The sequence below is a fragment of the Aspergillus heteromorphus genome, assembly GCF_003184545.1.
Source record: "Aspergillus heteromorphus CBS 117.55 chromosome Unknown BO70scaffold_2, whole genome shotgun sequence".
Lineage (NCBI taxonomy): Eukaryota > Fungi > Ascomycota > Eurotiomycetes > Eurotiales > Aspergillaceae > Aspergillus > Aspergillus heteromorphus.
Genome location: NW_020290407.1, coordinates 744,500 through 762,765, shown reverse-complemented (window position 1 = coordinate 762,765; position 18,266 = coordinate 744,500). Strand labels below are relative to the sequence as shown.

Below are 18,266 nucleotides of genomic sequence, written 5' to 3'. Positions count from 1 at the left end.
GTATAGAGTGAATTGACACTATAGAGCTGAGATGAGTTGCGTTTGAATGATGGTGAAAGGAAGGGAGTGAAGAATTCCAGGCCCAACTTGCGATTCCTATATATCTTTGTTCCTACCTCTTCAAGGGAATAGATGATGGAATGAGTGAACTATGCTTTCACCCCGTCCATCCATCGCCGATGAGTTGGCCTTGGTATGGGGGCAACCCACCGGGGCAGAATGGGCAGAACCTGCTTTCAACGGTTGCCCTGGGCGTGCAGGACCAGAGTGATGGAGTGCGCTATAGAGCTTGATTTCCAGCCAGAGAAAGGGATCAGAGCATCGTGATTGGATTTCAGTCATGGGCAGGTACCCGGATAGTGGGAAGCCTAGGCACTTGCAGGCAGAATCCTATGGACATCCAGTCCAATAGCCGAGACAAGTGCACATGTCTTCCTATACTTGGCGACATCTGACTCAGTAGATAGGAATTCCATGGTGCTGCGTGACCAGCAGATGACAGCTGGAAGGATTAAGTTCAGGTGTCCGGGCAATGAGCCCTTGGGGAGGTGGCTTAGCTGGGTAGTGGCTCGTAGCCCCCAATGGTGGTCTCCATCGTCATTGATCTGAATGGAAAGCCTGGCCTATACGTAACATTAGCTTTTTTTTCGATCAGCTGAAGAGGACTATAAGCAGACAGGCAACATTAGGGGACGAATGGATATCTATGGATGGAGGTACTACAAGAGGAAAGTGACGGTATAAAGAGAAGGCCAGATCGGGATCATCATTACAAAGAAGACCTCCATTGTCCTTTAGGGTTTGGAGCATGTGATAAGCGATGCTCCATGTCTCAATCTCAATTGTTTCACTGAACCCTGCGCTTCTGTGTCAAAGGCGTTTTGGTCGGTCCCCGCCTCGGGAATAATCTAGATCCGTCGGAGAGCAGTCCTCCACCAAGCAGTGGACTCGATCATCTCGGTTATTGAGAGGGACATTAACCAGGATGTATCTAGAGGGGAATTGGAATAAAATGCCGCATTATTTCCCATCACTTGCCCGGTGAAGCAAGTTATGAAGCAGAGGTGTGGATAACAACCGCCGCAAGGGCCTTTACCCGATCAGGGCACGCCCAGTCCACTGTTTCAAGGAGTTTAACTGATGCCCGAGGGGCACCACCACTTTCCTGGCTGGGACTTGGGGTCAGAAAGAAAACCAGGAGAAATGTGCCCTAGTTATGAGTCGATGACTGCTCCGCAACTGCAAGAGCTGGACCCGTAAGGCGACCCGACGCGAGGGGGGGCACGCCGTATCCCTCCCTATCCGGACTCCCGGCCGACTAGTCAGTCAGTACTACTCATGACGCCGCAAGGCTGGAATAATGATAGTAGCCCGGGCGCCGGCCTCGGTGGCGGGACTGAGAGATCCGGCTGTCAACCTCGGCAGCGAGACCAGCGTCGTAGCGCGCTAAGTTGCGATGCTAACTTGCTGAGACCTCAGACTGGACTGATCACTGAGTACTCCCGACAGCCGACACGGCGGGCAGCTCGCAGCTCCATCGAAGGACTGGCACCGCCTTCTGGATCGACAGTAGCCGGGTGGAGGAGGAATGCGGGCCAGTCAGCCCAGCCCTCGCCTAGTGCCCTAAGAGGCAGGTGACTGTTGTTCTAGAAATTCCGCCCGACTCCACCGGGACGGACCATTCACGGCCCTTAATCTTACTCGGGCTGCCATGGCAGTGGGCACCCAAATGATGGAGCCACCAGAGAACTGGGAGTCCGGCAGACTGCAGTGCATGGCAGTGCTGCCGGCCTGGGAGCCTGGGAAGGAATACTGGGAGGCTCAGAGTCGTTCGGAACGACGAGATGATGTCATCCGGTCCCAGCTTGGCGAGGCGTCACTTGAGGTTGGTGGGGACGAAGCCACGGATGATTTGCCCGGGCATTCGGGCAAGTGAAGGGCGCCGAGGGTGACGCATCCGGGCTAGCTTGACTTGACCTTGGAGACTTGGCAACTGGGAGAGTTTGGAGTCCAGGATTGTTAGTCAGTACTACTACAGTGATTATTATCGAGTCTGGAAGAGGGAGGGGCGGTGGGGACGGAGACTGTTTGGGGCTTGTTCCGTCATCTTCAGCTGCACACTGCCAGTGACGGAAGGAGGAACAAAGAAGGGGGTCATCAGCCCATCACAGTGGTTTAGAAGAGGGCAGCAGCGGAGTGGGTTACGGAGGATTCTGTGATATGTACGGAGTAGGGAGTAACTAGATAGGATGTAAGAATGTAAGATGTAGCGAAAGTCGACGGCAACAGCATCAGGTAAGCAGCGGCAGTGTCCAATTAGGGCTGGGCGGCGAGGGTGCGGCTCCCGCCCGGTCGGGCTCGCTGCCCGAGGCCACCCATGGTTGGATGCCCCATACTTTGCTTGCTCATCCTCTTCTCCCTCTCCATCCTTCCCACCCACCGGCTAGTCTATCGTCTTTCTGCTCGGTCTATCTTCTATCTATCTACTGACTCGGCGTGTTGTCCGGTTGCTTCCATCAGAACAATTATTCCAATCCCACAATCATCATCCAGGAGACCTTTCCCCCCCCAAGAGTGGGGATTGCCATCTGAGACTCGGGGAGAGGATTGGTATCCCTCGGGGTCTGATTTGTTTCTGCTTCCCCCCCCTCCTCCCCCCCACCAGCTATCTTGCGTCACTGCTCCCCATCTTGCAGTCGTCGAAGATCGCTTGCGCCTGTCTCTGCTTCACCCTCATCGCATCTCCATCCATCCTCCCTATCCCATCTAACCCATCCATCCTCTTGCACTGGCGCCCTCAAACCTGCCCCTTTCCCCTTACTCCACCGTCCGTCCGTGGTTCAGCAATCAGTGCGTCCCGTCCCTTCAAATATCGCCGTCCTCTCCCTTCTCCCGGCTTCCGGTGGCCTGTGACCTCAGGCATCGGCCTGTCAATTGCTGTCAAAATTTTCTTATCCCCCTTCCAACCCGCCCTTTGCCTATTCTGGCTTCGTTTTGCCCCTCGGGCATTCTCATCGTGATTGTCCCTATTTTCTGGCCTGGTGCCTGAAGGCTTGACTCCCAAGATACCCACTTTTTCCGCTGGTGCTTTGGGTTTCAGGTCATTTGTCTATTCATCTAGCTTGTTCATCGATCCATTTTTTTACCTTACTTGACCGCTCCCCCAAGCGCCGCTGAGAACCTCCTACAAGGCTTCTTTACCGTTTGTGTTGTCCAAACTCCACATTTCCTCGGTCGGAGATCGTGCATCGCCGTCTATCGCCTGCAAGGGTTCACAATGGGTCCCGCTGCGCGTTACCGACCCATGTCTCCCAGCGGTTCACGGATGGGCGACCCCATGCGGGCCTCCACCGGAACCGTGCAGCTGAGTGCATCCTACGACCCGTACAACCTCACAACTAGCCGTCCGGCATACTCGAGCTACCACCCCGACGTGAAGCATGCTTCATCCTACGACCCAAGATCAGCGCGAGAACCGCGGCTGGAAGCCCAGCCGATTTCCTCCACCACATACCGCGACCCTGGCCATTCGACCAAGCTGCGGACCGAGTACGCCATCCGCCCGAGAGCGCGGAGTAATACTACATCGTCGGCAGAGACTCGCTTCCCTCCCGGTCGCTATGACGCGCCCGCCTCGCCGTTGTCTAGGACGTCGCCAGTCATAATCTCCGCCCATCACCGTTCCCCGAGCCCTCATCGCGAGCAAGAGCGTTATGTTGTGCCCGCCTCTTCACACAAGCATCATCGGCGGCATCCCCTCTCACACACTGATTATGCCAGTGATACCGGACGGCTGGACCCGAACGACCGAGAGGCCAGGGCCCGGATGGCTCATGGTGCATACCCCTCGTATGAGCACAGCCATCGTTGGCGTTACCCGCCCACTGGGGGTCTCCGGAAAGGACAAGATATCGATGACTATGATGCGTATTCCTATACCAGTCCGCGAGAGCAATTTGAGAAAGACTCGGTTGCAAGGCTGCGCCACGACCGGAGCGCCTACCCCAGGGAGAGGCCCCTCAGCCTGACCGGCGTTGATGACCCCCAGTTGATGCCCAGGAAGGAGTCTCGAGCCCTGGGACCTCCGCCGTCTCAGAGAGGCTTCGGCAAGCTGGACCATGGGGGTCGCGTGCGACGCTCTAACTACGGCTCTGCGGACAGTGATGTGGATCTTTCCAGTGCCAGGCGGCGGTCCTGGCAGAGAGCCCCCGTTTCTTTGCATCAGGACGTCGACGAAGGATATTCCTCTCATAGGGATGACTATGACCATGGCCATCATCGCCACTACCGACCTAGGCGACATGAGGAAGATGTGACTAGTCGACACTCCTATGACGATCGTGCGCCTAGGAGATCCTCCATTGCCAAGGGTGCCGGGACTTCTGCGCCCGGTACTGGACTGGGTACTGCAGTGCTTGCAAGTGGTTACTCTGACTTTGAGCACGACCGTTCTCGAACGGATCGCCATAGGTCCCGGGAGCGGGGATCTCGTGACCACGAGCACAGGCAGCACCACAGTCGGTCACGGAGACGGTCTAGACGGCGCACTGGGAGTGGTTCAGATTGGTACAGCTCAGACGAAGACTTGAAGAAGTACCAACGCGAACCATCCGCACATAGGAAGCTCAACGGCTCCGATTTATCTGCCAGCGGCAGCGACCGCCCGCCCCAGTATCTGGCAATTGATCCCGCCCCTCGCCATCGGTCCCATTCGCGACACCGGACTGAGGAGATGCCGCGTTCTAGGGAGGCTGGCACTCCGGAGGTTTCCAGTCGCCCAGAGGAGCCGGCAAAGGCTGACTCTGTCACTTCCAAAGATCAGGAAGCACCTGCGCCCAAAGGCATCCTGAAAGCTCCCCGTGAACGGTTCCCAGAGGAGCCCAACCCCGTTCGAGAGGGTGTGGCCCCATTGAAAGATGCGCACAAGAAAGGAATTCCTCCCGGAGCCAGATGGACGAAGATTGACCGCAGGCTGGTTAATCCCGCAGCATTGGAGGTGGGACGGGAGCGGTATGAGGAGCGATCGGAGTATGTGATTGTTTTGCGCGTTTTGACGAAGGAGGAGATCCAGGCTTATGCGGTCAAGACGCAAGAGATTCGAGGTAAGTTCGAGACAGCGTGCAATGGATGACCGACCTAAATGCTAAACGAGTACAGATGCCCGATATCAAGAAGTTGTAAGGGAGCGGCGTCGGCGACGCGACGAGGACCGCCGTCGTGGACGTACGGTCGACAACTCGTCAAGCGATGATGAGGAGGAAGACGCGTCGCCCCTTGCCATCGAGGGCCCGCCCGACCTGAAGGGCATGCCCCGGGCCTCAACCGAACCCGCGAAAGCGGTAGCATGATGTATGGACTCTCCGTGACCGGTGTCTCGCACCATTTCATTTGTTTTTCTTTTTCTCTTTTTTGTCTGTTTCTGGATCGTCATACCCCTATTGTTCACGTGATGTCATACCGGACCAAATCGCGAGGTGAGAAGAAGATGGATTGAATGTACAACAGCGGACCGGCGATGGCCGGGCCTGATAGGATGGGAGTATGGATTATGATGTGCCTGTTAGATATCACGACCTGAACGCACGAGCAATCAAACAATTCAAGCAATTGGTACTTGTCTGGATTTCAACCGATGGTTCTACCGCATATGGTGTGTACGTCCTACTTGGCAAACTTGGAAATGGGGGGTTCACGAGCGAAAAGGCTTTTGGCAACCGCGAACTTCCCAAACAGGAGAAAAAGAGTCAGAGACCAACGGTCTTCTGACTATGTCTAAGCCCCGGTTACACGGTACCACCCGAGCTGGCCCCTTGTTGGCTGAGGGGCTGCGCGTGCTCAGGGAGACAAACTCCATCACTCACTTGTCAATGTCCGATGTCCGTCCGGTGTGACCGGGACCAGATTGGGCATTTCTACCTATCTATCTACCTTACTTCCCTTAGCACCGCCATGTCCAACCCTTCTTAGGTTGGGGGTTGGACGTGGGTTTATCTGTGTGTGTGTGTGTGTGTGTGTGGGCGCTTGGCTTACAGTAGGATAGTAGAATCCGAGCATTCCTATACACCAGCGCCTACTTACATACATGCACCGGTGATGCTAACTCGAGGAGACTACTTTTACTCTTTTTTTTTTTTTTTTCTTTTTTTTTTGACCTTTTTCCTTTTTCACCTCTACATACGAACTAGTACCGTAGGTAGTCAGCATCCACCCGCCACCGTCGTTGTCCAAAGCAGTATGTTGTCATTGGGAATTGCGCGAATGAGCATCTGCGAACCCTCTAGTACATACAACCAAATCTCTTTCAGCCTCCGCGACATGTGTGTGTATGCAGAACTCCAATCCCTATGTATGTATGTATGTATGTATGTATGGATCGAAACCCCCACAGAGGGCTTCCGTTCTCATCGTGGCCAACCAAGTAGGTAACTGACTTTCACAGCAGAAGCAGCAGCCGCCGCAGTAGCAGACTATGAACAGCCAGACAGCCAGCCAGACCTTGTCTTTCTTCACACACAATAATTCCATCATCCATCCATCCATTCATCCAGCAGGGAATCGACGGGAAGACAGGGGGGTGTGGGTGTATGTTGTGGTGTTGTGGACCTTTGACTGGTCGGATCGACCTGAACTGGGTATATAGACAGCTGTCAGATGGTCAACTTTGTTTTTGTTTGCCTTTTTCTGACGTCTTGCTTGTTTTATTTTGTTTTTATTTTGCTTTTCATACTATCTATTTTTATTTTTATTTTTTTTATCTTGGTTTTCCTCTTCAGAATGTGCTTGCTTGCTTGTCTGTCTGTCTGTCTGTCTGTGGGTTTGTTTGTTTGCTTGCTTGCTTTTTTACCCGCTAGCTGTTAATAGGTAATGGTGATAGTAATGATGATTGATTGATTGATTGATTGATTGGTTGGAGGGTTGGTTGTCATTGATTGATTGGTTGCTATTGATTTGATTTGATTTGATTGCCACCTGGCCTGTCAGGGTCGGGCGGGATGGGATGGGATGGGATGGATTGCGGAGGGTGCGGAATGATTCGACTCGACTTGACTTGATTCGATTTGATTTATATAGGTGGATGGATGGAGAGGTGTATAGCACGGATAGTATTATGTATGTATGCACCTAACTATATAAATCAATAGATAAGTATATGTAAACTCGATAAGAGGATAAGGGGACGGGCGGGTGTGATGATCCATACGCGAGAGATCCTCATCCTCATCCTCATCCTCATCGCCAGGACAGTATTTCCCTGTCACGTCAGATAGGTAGGTACCTACCTAGGTAGATAATTAGGTAGGTTCATATCATTCTGTTCAAGTGTCTCTCTCTGTCCCTCCTGCCTCGGATAAGTCACCCACCCAGCCACCCATCCAATGTCTGGATGAGTGAATCAAACTGGAACTGGAACTGGAGCGACCCCCATCCACAATACGATACGATATGATATGATAGGATAGGATATGATCTCAGTGGCGTCGCCAGCCCGCCGAGACCCGCGGCAATCCACACCCTATTCAGGATGCGCGCGTCTCATGACATGACATGACCAGAAAAACAAACAAGCAGGCAGGCAGACAAGCAAGCAAGCAGAAAAGGAAGGAAGGAAAGCAGATAATGTGTATGTGGATGTGTATGTGGATGTGTATGTGTACCTATGTGTATGTAGTTGGAAGATAACCGGAAAACAAAACAAGCAAAGCAATCTCGATCGGTGGGGTTTCCGTGCTGCCGTTTCCCGAGGTGGTGGTGGAATGAGTGAATGGAGGGAGGGCCAAGCTGGATGGGATGGATGGTACGTACAGCACTATCCCCTAGGTAAAGTATCCCCTAGGTACCTAGGTAAGGTAAGGTAGCTTAGGTATGATGAGATGACAGCAGACGGGTAGGTAGGTGGTAAGTTGCTTTCCTCGTGACTTGGTGTACTTGCTTACCTACCTACCTACATACTTACCTACCTACGTAATTAGTAGTACTCCATAGTGGTAGGAAGGTAGTAGGTAGTTATGCGGTGGTGTTGTCCTATGACCGGCGAGATTAGTTGTTGGTTAGGGATGGGATCTGATAGGTTGGATGGGGCTGGTTAGTACGGACTTACTTAGCTACTTAGGGATAGTTATAGTAGGATGATAAGTAAGTAAGTACCTGGTGGTGCTGGCGGGTAAAGCGCTGTTAAAAGGGCTGGGAGAGATCTAGACTCTCTCGCTTGTAGTGGTACAGTATGTATCTACTTATGTACTTTGGACCTAGCCTCTCTATTTATCTCATTACATGTGAATATGAAGATAGAATGTGAATGCGATTGTGCTTGCCATCACCTATACCAATATGGGACGTTGCAGCATAGGGCGTAGCGCTGTTCGTTCATAGTTCGGCTGGATTGAGGGGAAGGGAGTGAGTGAGTGAGTGAGTGGTTGGTTGGTTGGCCAGCTGGCTGTATGCTCTATGCTCCAGAAGGAAGTACAATATACCAAGTAGAGTAAGGCGTGATAATGGTGGGAGAGAGAGGTACTCTAGGCCCAGGAAGGCTCCTAGAGCCGAGAGGGATTACTTCGAGAGGTCTATAAGTTAGTAGTTACTGGCTACTACTTACTTCCCGGACTGCATGATTCAATTAGAAGGAAGCAGTGACATGGGATTATTGTGCTTGTGACTTGCTAAGTACTATCTGGACTTGCAGAGATTAAGGGAATTGGGGATGTGGTGTCTGATAGGAAGGTACTACTTACATACATAGATACATCTTTACCTACTTACTGCCTACCTAAGTAGGTAGTAAGTCCATAGTACTAACTTATCAGGTAGGTATGTATCTACCAGTATAGTAGTCTAGGACGTCAATCTAGTGTACTGTAATGTAGCCATCCTTCCCAACGTTTGTGCATCATTGTTCTCCCGTGAAGGTTTGGACCGTCCATCCGACTGAAGCTTCTGTTCGCGCGAGATTGAGTTTTCGACCTTGCTGGGAGTTCGATGCCATGGAAGAGGGCGAGGAAGGTTCCATAGCTCAGGTAAGGCAGGCCCCCTCGACGGGTATACATGGGTACCTTACCCAGGGTACAGTTCCACCCGGTACGGAGTATTGATTATGGATAGATACCGGCAGCGATACATCCATCCATCCATCCATCCATCCACCCAGCCACCCAGCCACCCATACTTACCTAGGTAGGTTCCTATGTACTACAAGTAGGTCCGGATAGTCCAATTAAGTTCGAGCCTTACTGAAGCAGGTACTCCGTACTTACTTACCTCTAGCCTTATGGAACGAGTAATTTCCGCTCCACATATCGATCTCTCTAGTCGATAGACCATCCAATCCACGGGTTGTCGGGGACTCCTATGACCCCATGTACGTATCTACATATGAAGCAAGACGGAAATTAGGCAAGTGAAAAAGGAAAAACGGAACGGAAAACAAAAAAGAAAAAAAAAAAGAAAAAGGCTCGGGAACATCCACATAGACAGGATAGCCGAAAATCACCCGTTGTTAGTCCCCGTCAGTGCGTGCGAAAAAGCAAAACAAAGGCGAAAGCCGCTCTACACGCTACACACACTACACAGTGGCTGGGCCCTCGGAAATGGAAAACCAGCCACCGCGAATCATTTCGAGTCAGTTAAATTAGGAGCGACACGCCTCTATGTACCTAAAGATGTAGGTAAGCTGTCAGGGCGTGTGTGTGATAGATGGATAGGTAGGTATAGTAGGTAGTTAGGTAGGTAGATATCACGCCCACCCCCTCCTACCTACATACCAGAAATTCGAGACTAAGGGCCTGGTCTGGTCAACAAGTCTGACTGAGTCTGGCCCGTGACGTTCTGCTGCTTCTGTGAGATTTCGGGTGGCTCAATCTGCTAAAAATAATCTGCCGTGGGAATGCTTGGAGAGCTAACCTCCCACGCAACTGGAGGCAGTGACAGTTAGCAGCGGGTATGTAGTCACTTAGTAATATACACAGTCAGTTACTTACAGTAAGTAGTGGTTCACGACTTAAGATCGAGACGCTCCTCGCAAGTTGTCGCGGCGTATTATTTGCGGTCCATCGCGGCGTCGGATGGTGGGGCCGGAGTACCGGTTGGCTTTAGGACGGACGGACGGCCGGACGGTGGATTTACCAGTGCCAGTGACATTGTCTTAGGGCTCAGATCACATGCCCTTACAGGCACGGCTAAAATCTGACGGGTATTGACGGTGTCAGTCACAGTCTGTCTTGGTAACTACCTACTAGGTGAGCTTCAATATCAGAGGCGCGCAAGTAAAGAAGCGACCTAGGTCCTATTGGGTAGTTAGATAGAGAGCGACCTTGAGGGCGATCAATCAAGAAATGAAAGAAATGCGGTTAACCTACCACACAGCTTGAAACCACAACCACCACTTACGTATTGCCAATTTACTGCGGAGATTGGATTCTGAACCACTCTCACCCCCAAATCTGAGGTAATGGCAGCAAACCGCAGGAAAGCAAACTTCTTTGCTTCCCCCCCCCCCCCCCCCTTCCAACGAACGAACCGAACCAACCAACCAACCAACCAACCAACCACACGACCCCAAACCAAACCAGTCGGCGATTGGATTCGATTTGATTTGGATCCCTTCTTCTCCCTCGGACAAAATTATAGCCCTCCATCCATCCATCCATCCATCGGACACTAACTGCGAGTGTTGACCGGGTAGGCCGACGCCGACCAGAACCAAATTCCAATCAACCCAGTTCCCCCCATCCCACTAAGCCCAACTCCGTAAGCGGCTCTTTGGCCCGTGTTCCAGTCCCATCGCTCCATCGCTCCATCCTCCATCCTCCATCCGCTCCCGGGGCTGGATCTCCAGTCAGTGCCAGTGCGGACTGCGGAGAACCTCCTCCTAGCCTTCCCTCCTCCCCCTCTCTTTCTCCTCCATTCTGGGATTTTTGGTTGGCCCACGGGGGCAAGTTATCGGGCGATTCGGCCTGGACTGGCACAACCCGCGACAAGGTTTGTTTGTTTTTTCTTCCCCCCCCCCCCCCCCCCCCCTTTCACCAATCGAGCCCGCTCGATGTCTTGAGTCAGCGCCGCTTTGGTGTACCGATCGGCGCATATGGTCTACGATGGCTCATGCTGGCATGCACTCGCGGGCGCTTCCTTTGACCTTTGACATACATACGGATACTAAAAGTCTATTAGTATCTATCTATCTATCTAACCTCTGGCTTACCTTTCCCTTAGTAGTGTATGAGTAACCATAATTCATGATTCACGATTCGTGACATGAAAAATTTGTAAGTAACTATAGTTATACTCCAGCTTTACTAAGCTTATGTCATGAATGCCAGTAATTACGAAGTGTTCAACGCTAAATCACGCCTATAAGACACCTGCCCGCTGTACGGAGTGTGTATAATATCATGCAAACCGATGGATTGGTCACGTTTTACCCGCTTTCGTATAGATATCTAAGTACGGAGTAGTAGGTAGAGCACGATCATCGCAGCGGCACCGGCACTGATGGCGGAAGGGGAAAAGAGAGGAGGGAGGGGACAAGACAAGGGTAAGGTAAGGAAGGGAAAGGAAAGGAAGGGAAAAAGGGAGAGTCCGCCCGGTGCCGATCCGGCCGAAGAGTCGAAGTCGAGACTCGACCTCCCACCTCCCGTTCGAGTCATGTATGTACATAGTATGTACATAGTATGTATATATAGTCTTAAGGTACTTAGTGCAATGCTATGTACAAGACACTGTAGGGTACTAAGCACAGTACAGTGTACAATGTACAGAGGGTACTACTATCTACCTTGCCAATGTAGGTAAGATAAGCGATCATATACAAATACACACTACTCCATCCTCATGAAATCCCGAGTACAATATCCCCATCCGTCGAGAAATCCACATCTCTCAGTATCAACATCAATGAGTCAGTCAGTTGACTTACTTACTTGCTTATTCGGCCGGCCCGGGTCCGGTTCCCTACCTAGATGATTATGATTAATGTTCAATTGCATATTCCATTTCCACGGCCAGATGTCGGAAAATAACAGCGCCCGTTAAGCTTTTGATATGAACATGGGCGGCCAATAAGATAACGCAACGCTTTCCCTAGCTAGTCCCACTGGTCCAGAACAAATAGAGATAGATAGAGTGTTCTATATGGATAACAAAGTTAATATGGGATGCAACGATGTCCCCCCCCATCCATGGTTTTTCACCCCTTGATTTGAAATCTCGATCCATGGGTACGAGAGGGGAGGAAGGTTTTTTTTTTTTTTTTCTTTCTTTGTTCGAGCTTCGCGCGGCATGGGAAGGTTTACATACATATAACTACTTACCTATCTACTTGCGGGCATTGCTGGATACATAGATAGTAGTAGATAGATTGATAGGTGAGATAACTAAGGTTTGAGGAGGCGAAACTTAGGGTTTCTTCTCCTCTCCTGCCAAGAAGTGCCAAGCCGAGTGATCGAGATTCCCAAGATTCGAGGGCCCGTCTGACGGACTCTGTTTCATCTTTTCTCCATGGGGTTGGTTCTGCGGTTTGGAGTCTGGCTGGGGGGGTAGGTGGACGGAAGGGAGGGAGGGAGGGAGGGAGGGAAGATGCAGTGGTTGGCGATTACGGTTTGGCTGATTATGAGATGAGATATCAGACTTGAGAATTAAGGGAGGTTGGATAAATGACTGCATATAATGCACATATTTCTTATTGATTTAATCTATCTGGACACCTCTGTTGAGTACTTCGGTGGCTATACTCAAGTACCTAGATCGATGGGTAGGTACCTCGATCTGTTCATTCCTGCTCGGCCTACCTTACATCCAAGCAGGTTTAATAGATAAATGGGAGGCCTACTCAAGTACCAATAGATAGATACATACATAGGGAGTTGTGTCTATCCATTCTTGGATTGAAGTACTTTCAAAGGGCTAAGTAGGTACGGAGTACTGCGTACAGAGATGTTGTATTTCTTTGACCAGCTCAGATCGAAAGAGCGGGCAAGCCCCACCGGATATATTACCACCCCACCTGTCCTTCCATACCTTACACGGCGGCATTCGGCCTGCAGTGATAACGACAGTACTACCTACTCCTACTCGCCTACTCGAATCGCCAGAAAAAAAAGCGAGCATAACATACATCATCGTTCCTCTCAGCGTCCAGAAGTGTCACTTGGCTGGATGCAGGATAGGCGTATTGCATCGGATAATTATGTGCGTACAAAAATTGTACTGTATGGATAGGTAAGTATGTTACTCTGATTGAGGTGGAGGGCTGTACTTAACTCCAGGTGGGGTCGCTGCGGGGCAAACATACTGGACTGGCATACACAGTACGGAGTACGGAGTACTACACGCTCATCGTATAATTACCGGTTGGGAGATCTCGGCGAGATTGTGGGTATTATGATTATGATTATGATTATGATTATTATTATTATTATTGGATTATTATTTAATTGCTGTTTTTTTTGTTGATCTTATGTGATCATTACTATGATTGTTATTTTAAAAAATAAGACGTTCTATTATTATCAGGCGGGCGATGAGGGCAGGATGACATCGAGATTACATAAAGGGTTTCGCCGAGGGTGTATTGGAAGGAGATTAATGCGGGCGGAGATGGAATGGGAATGATGGCAGAGAGTACATAGATACATACATACCTACACACAGTTGTGTCTGGACGGACTCCGTATGTGCAGTGGGGAAGTAGGTTCATCAGATGCGGCGCTGCATCTGCATCACGGAAGCGTCTCGGCCATATGTAAGGTCGAGGGCTTCCCCACCGGAGTTTCCAGTCCACTACTGTAAGTAAGTATGCTGGGTAGAAACGATGGTCCGTCCCGGTAATCCTTGTAGCAGCCGACGTTGAGAACCTCTCGTCTCCAGATATGATTGATCTGTCGGGAGCAGGGCTAGCCTTAGTTACCGTTGTTAAGAGCAGCGTCCACCCTGGGCCTGATGTGCATGATACCCCCCAGCTGCCGATCACCGCCTGAAGCATGCTAGACTAGGCTTGCTGGTGAAGGAGGAAAGGGAAACGACACAGCAGTCGGAAGCAGGCCCACATCAGCTGGATGCGCCTTTTTTCATCTCCGATGTCCGATGTCATGAAGGATGTGGATTGGAGCGCAGAGCTGGGGATGGCTCATTCACGCTTCGAATCAGCGGTTCCAGAACCGCAGCTGGCTAACGTAGGGTGGTAGCAGCAGCAGCAGCAGTAGCAGCAGCAGCTAGTAGGAGACATACAGTATAGTATACCTTGGGGCGCTGGGCCAGGAGGAGACTAGAGAGGGCAGGGCATCTAGGCGGTCGTCGCGTTGCCAGTGTTCGCATAACCTGCCTAATTTTCGCACTCGTGTGCCTCGATGACAAATGCGATTGGAGAACGACTGCGAAAATGGCAACCACAAAGGCCTAACTGAGTACATCCATCCAGCCAGGACTTGCGGTAGCGCAGGCGTCGGAGTTATCCTCCGTCCCAAGCGAGCACAGCTCCAGATGCACTACCACCATGTGTAGCCATCGAACCATACCTACCTGGTCTGGTGGGCGCCATTTTAAGCCTTTCTGGCTGCGGGTTCCAGACCGAGTCAGATACAACGTCGTGAGCTAGACATCCATCCAAGGGACTGCTGGAGGCGTGGTGATCCACCCAGGGGTTAGGACTCCTGGTCGGACGCGGAAACGAAGCCCCCCGTGGTTCGGTCTGGATAGTGGCTCCTACTTAGGTGCGGTTAGTGCCAGGTTAGCGATCGTTGCCGCTCCGCTTTTTCCCTGGCATCCAGCCCGTATTTCCTTGGTTCGTTCTCGGTTTCAGCTGGTGAAACCTGGGTTCCGAGTATCAGGAAGCAATTGGATCGGCCATCTCCCGAGGAGATGGCCCTTTAGTCTTTGCACGCACTGTAACTACAAGGTGGATTCCATCGCGGATACGACTCCAGCCTCATACAGCGAGCGCACTGCTCAGACTCGCATAGGCGACCCCTGCACTAGTCACCGTCGGAACTGTCAATTGCATGCCACCCACCAGTCCCCGACAGGTAGCATTGGAGCTGTGTACTTAGATCGGTAGCTCTAGCTCCGACCAATCTATCAGAAATCCTCCAACCTAATCGACACGCCTCATTGTTCCGAGCACGGCCTCCCGACATAACCCTTTCGGGCAAAGCCGCGGGCGAACTGCGTCAGAAGGGATAGGGACCGGTCGTCCGTCCGGTGACAGCAGAGATTGCCTGCCTCTATCATCCAGTTGATGGGTTGATGAGACGGCGAGCGCCGATGAGAAAGAATCAGAAGATATCAACGGCCTTCCAGGGCCAGGGACGGAGGTCCATCTCCCGTGGGTACGTCCGCCATACGGTATCATACCCATGTCGCCTGGCTCCACGCCCCAATCGTTCGCCAAAGCTTCGCCCACCTTTCCCCTCTTTTGTGCCTCCCTAGGTTGGATTCCGTCGCAAGGATGGTGCTACTGCCTCGCCTTATGCCTCGAGTCGCGACAAGGATGCGTCCGATGGATCTAACGTGGCCGTTCTGGAACGTCCGTCCAGGACCACTAGGCAAAGGCCAAGAGACGAATCAGACGGCGAGTCGTCTGGTCTTCAAGTCGCAACACCAGACGAAAAACAAGCACGGAATCAAGAGGCAGAAGGAAGGGGCCGGTGGACGGCACGCGACCGGGGGGACACGGAAGCATGAGCGCAGACCTAAGCACCCTGCATCGATCACAATGGGCGTTACCAATCGCAGGCCCAGGAGGGCTGACACCGTTGCTTGCCTTCAGCCCAAGGACTCCACCAGGCCGACGCTAAAGGCAGCTAAGGTGGTGAGCAACTGAGCATGCCACACACATGGCCTCCTGGAAAGCTGAGGGTGATGGATAGATACGGCGCTGCCCCTAGATACTTAGCAGCGAACCGGCTCCAACCCTCCAACCTCCAAAATCCAAATATGTCCCAAAGGGAGCTCCGACTACGACGACCCACTAGCCCGGTTCTGGAAAGTCTCCAGTGTCCTTTTTCGGCATGCCCAGTAAGATTCATGATCAATTTGGAGTCGATGGCCATCGGTTATTATTAGTTATCCCGATGGCGCTGATGATGCCATGACTGAACCACGTTGGATATGGGAGGTGTGCGCCGACTGATGGCCACCCCCTGGGTGCTTGCTGGTTGGTAATAGTAGTAACCATCATCGGGGTCTGTCACAACTACTAGTCCAGGTACGTGCGACTCCGTACTCCGTTCGCTCCTGTCATCGGACAAAAGCCGTCCCAAGAGTTGCAGACGGCGCGCAGCACAGTACACAGCATGCTTACTTAGCTCCGGCATGTCGCGAAGGTGGTCCGTCTCCCCATTGTCTCGCGGCGCGCACAACATCGGCCGGTCCCCCCTTTAACATATCATCCGAGACAATCACGACCAGCTTCATTTCACATGGGAGTGGTGCACGAGGTCATTCTTATGATTTTCTCGAAAAGGAAAAGAACCGCAGCAACCGCAGACTGACTACTCCGTACAATAAGTAATGTCCACCACACATGGCTGAAAGGAAGTATCTTATCGCGGGCGGGCGCCTAGTACCGCAAGTACTACTTACTATTCGTAAGTAATTCGGGCTGCCTACGGTAGGTATACTTACTTCCCTGGGATATTCTTTTTTTTTTTTTTCTGGGTATTTTCATTCGACATTCGAGGCCCAATTGCCAAGGTCCACTAACGGTGGAGCCACGGTCTGATTGCACGGAAGTATGGGTGGAGCCGGCCCGTGGCTTCTGACAGGCTGCGGGCTGGTCTGGAGACTCGAGGCCATCGACGGGAATCACCAGCGACCATCCAGCGTGCCCCCCCCTTCTGGCCACGGCCCCGTCGGCCCATCCGGGGCGCACCGGCTCCCCCTGGCCAACGATGCTCTGAAAATGCACTATTATCTACGGAGTACTGACTGGGCTTCCAGGGTGACTCGATCGTCAACGGGAAGGTTCATCAGTTCATCACGCCTGGAGTGAAGTACAGGAGGTGTTGAAGCATGATGCAGGAAGCTAGTCGCCGGGAAGCGGCAGGATCAGGAGTGTCCACCAAGATGGCCAGGACTGATCGGCCACCTTCCAGCCCAAGAGCTGGGGTTACACGGTCATTATCCTGTCCACAGCATCGGCGGCAATATCATCATCATCATCACCCTCCTCCTCCTCCACCTCATCGCCATCACTCCCTTCCATTCGCATGACGAAGGTGATTCATTCGGCCGGCCCCCGTTAGGCTGTCTCATGTTTATTTGGACGGGGGCCGAGGAGGGGTGGCTACGATTGGGTGGGCGTGGATGGCATCGGCGTGCGAATCTTAGAACCATCATCGTAAGTACTGAAGTAAGAAGAAGAAAATAGGAACTGGACGCAAACCTGAAATTTGACCTGATGCGACCTATGGCGCTCCTGGGAGCTGATCTTGATTGATGGAGGGCTCGGGAGGAGGAGGGGGGGGGGGGGTGCAAGTCGTGTGGCGTCCTGGCAAGTGGGAACAAGGCTGACAGCAGCAAGTCAGATCGGTTGTTCTCATACCGGAGTGTAACCAGATCGAGTCGCGTATTTGGTAATATTGATGGGGATTGGAGAAGGGGAGATTGGGAGAAGAGAAAAAAAAAAAAGGCAAATGGAGCTAGAAGACCACGGGGAAAAAGCCGCAATTCTAGACAAACTGTGGTCAGGAAGAAACAGACACAAACTTACAATCATATGTATGCACAAGACCAATAATAGGCTGGAACTGGAACTGGAACCCCATCGCAGCAAACATCGAACAAGCGCGAGCGACAACGACCACCGTTCATCATCCGCGGCCGGATCGTGAGATGGATGGTTTAGGTAGCGACTCGGCCGATCCCATCGAGGCAGCATCACAGGCCATGCCGACCAAGTGGAGGCATGGCTGTCAGGGCACGGCGCGGGTATAGTTTGCCAACCAAGGGTACCATTCCAGTCGCCCTTCCGAAATGATCACCGCGGTGGGCTCTTATTATGGCTCTCTATGATGATGGGGGGGCGCGGTTGGGACATCCTGGCCGCTTATGTGAGTGGAACAAAGACTCCATCGGTGGTACCTGACTTGGGTCGGTCTCTGCGAGATCCAACCCCGATGCTGGTACGGACACTCCGTACCTATCTAACTTACTATACTAATTGACGGATTACGTGCTATCTAGTAGTAGTTAGTTACCTGCGATCTGCTTGCGACCTACCTGGTACTCTGTACTTGCCACCACCTGCCATTTCTGTTGTCACGAAGTAAAACGACGGGTGC

At 52.0% G+C, this 18,266-nt stretch overlaps 2 protein-coding genes across 2 annotated transcripts; both read left to right on the top strand.

Annotated features, from left to right (window-relative positions):
- The first annotated feature begins 2,315 nt into the window (after window positions 1-2,315).
- BO70DRAFT_80769 (uncharacterized protein) lies at window positions 2,316-3,024 on the top strand. Its single transcript, XM_025548740.1, has one exon. It carries the CDS (start codon window positions 2,378-2,380, stop codon window positions 2,768-2,770), a length of 393 nt encoding a protein of 130 aa, XP_025403324.1. The 5' UTR covers window positions 2,316-2,377; the 3' UTR covers window positions 2,771-3,024.
- A 253-nt stretch (window positions 3,025-3,277) lies between these two features.
- BO70DRAFT_392549 (uncharacterized protein) lies at window positions 3,278-6,463 on the top strand (the record flags this gene model as incomplete). Its single annotated transcript, XM_025546292.1, has 3 exons — window positions 3,278-5,102; window positions 5,158-5,339; window positions 6,443-6,463. The coding sequence occupies 3 exons, from the start codon at window positions 3,278-3,280 to the stop codon at window positions 6,461-6,463; spliced, it is 2,028 nt and encodes a 675-aa protein (XP_025403323.1).
- Window positions 6,464-18,266: the final 11,803 nt, after the last annotated feature.

Excerpts from the sequence above, each read along its gene's own strand:
- BO70DRAFT_80769 (XM_025548740.1), top strand. The coding sequence starts at position 2,378 with ATGGTTGGATGCCCCATACTTTGCTTGCTCATCCTCTTCTCCCTCTCC.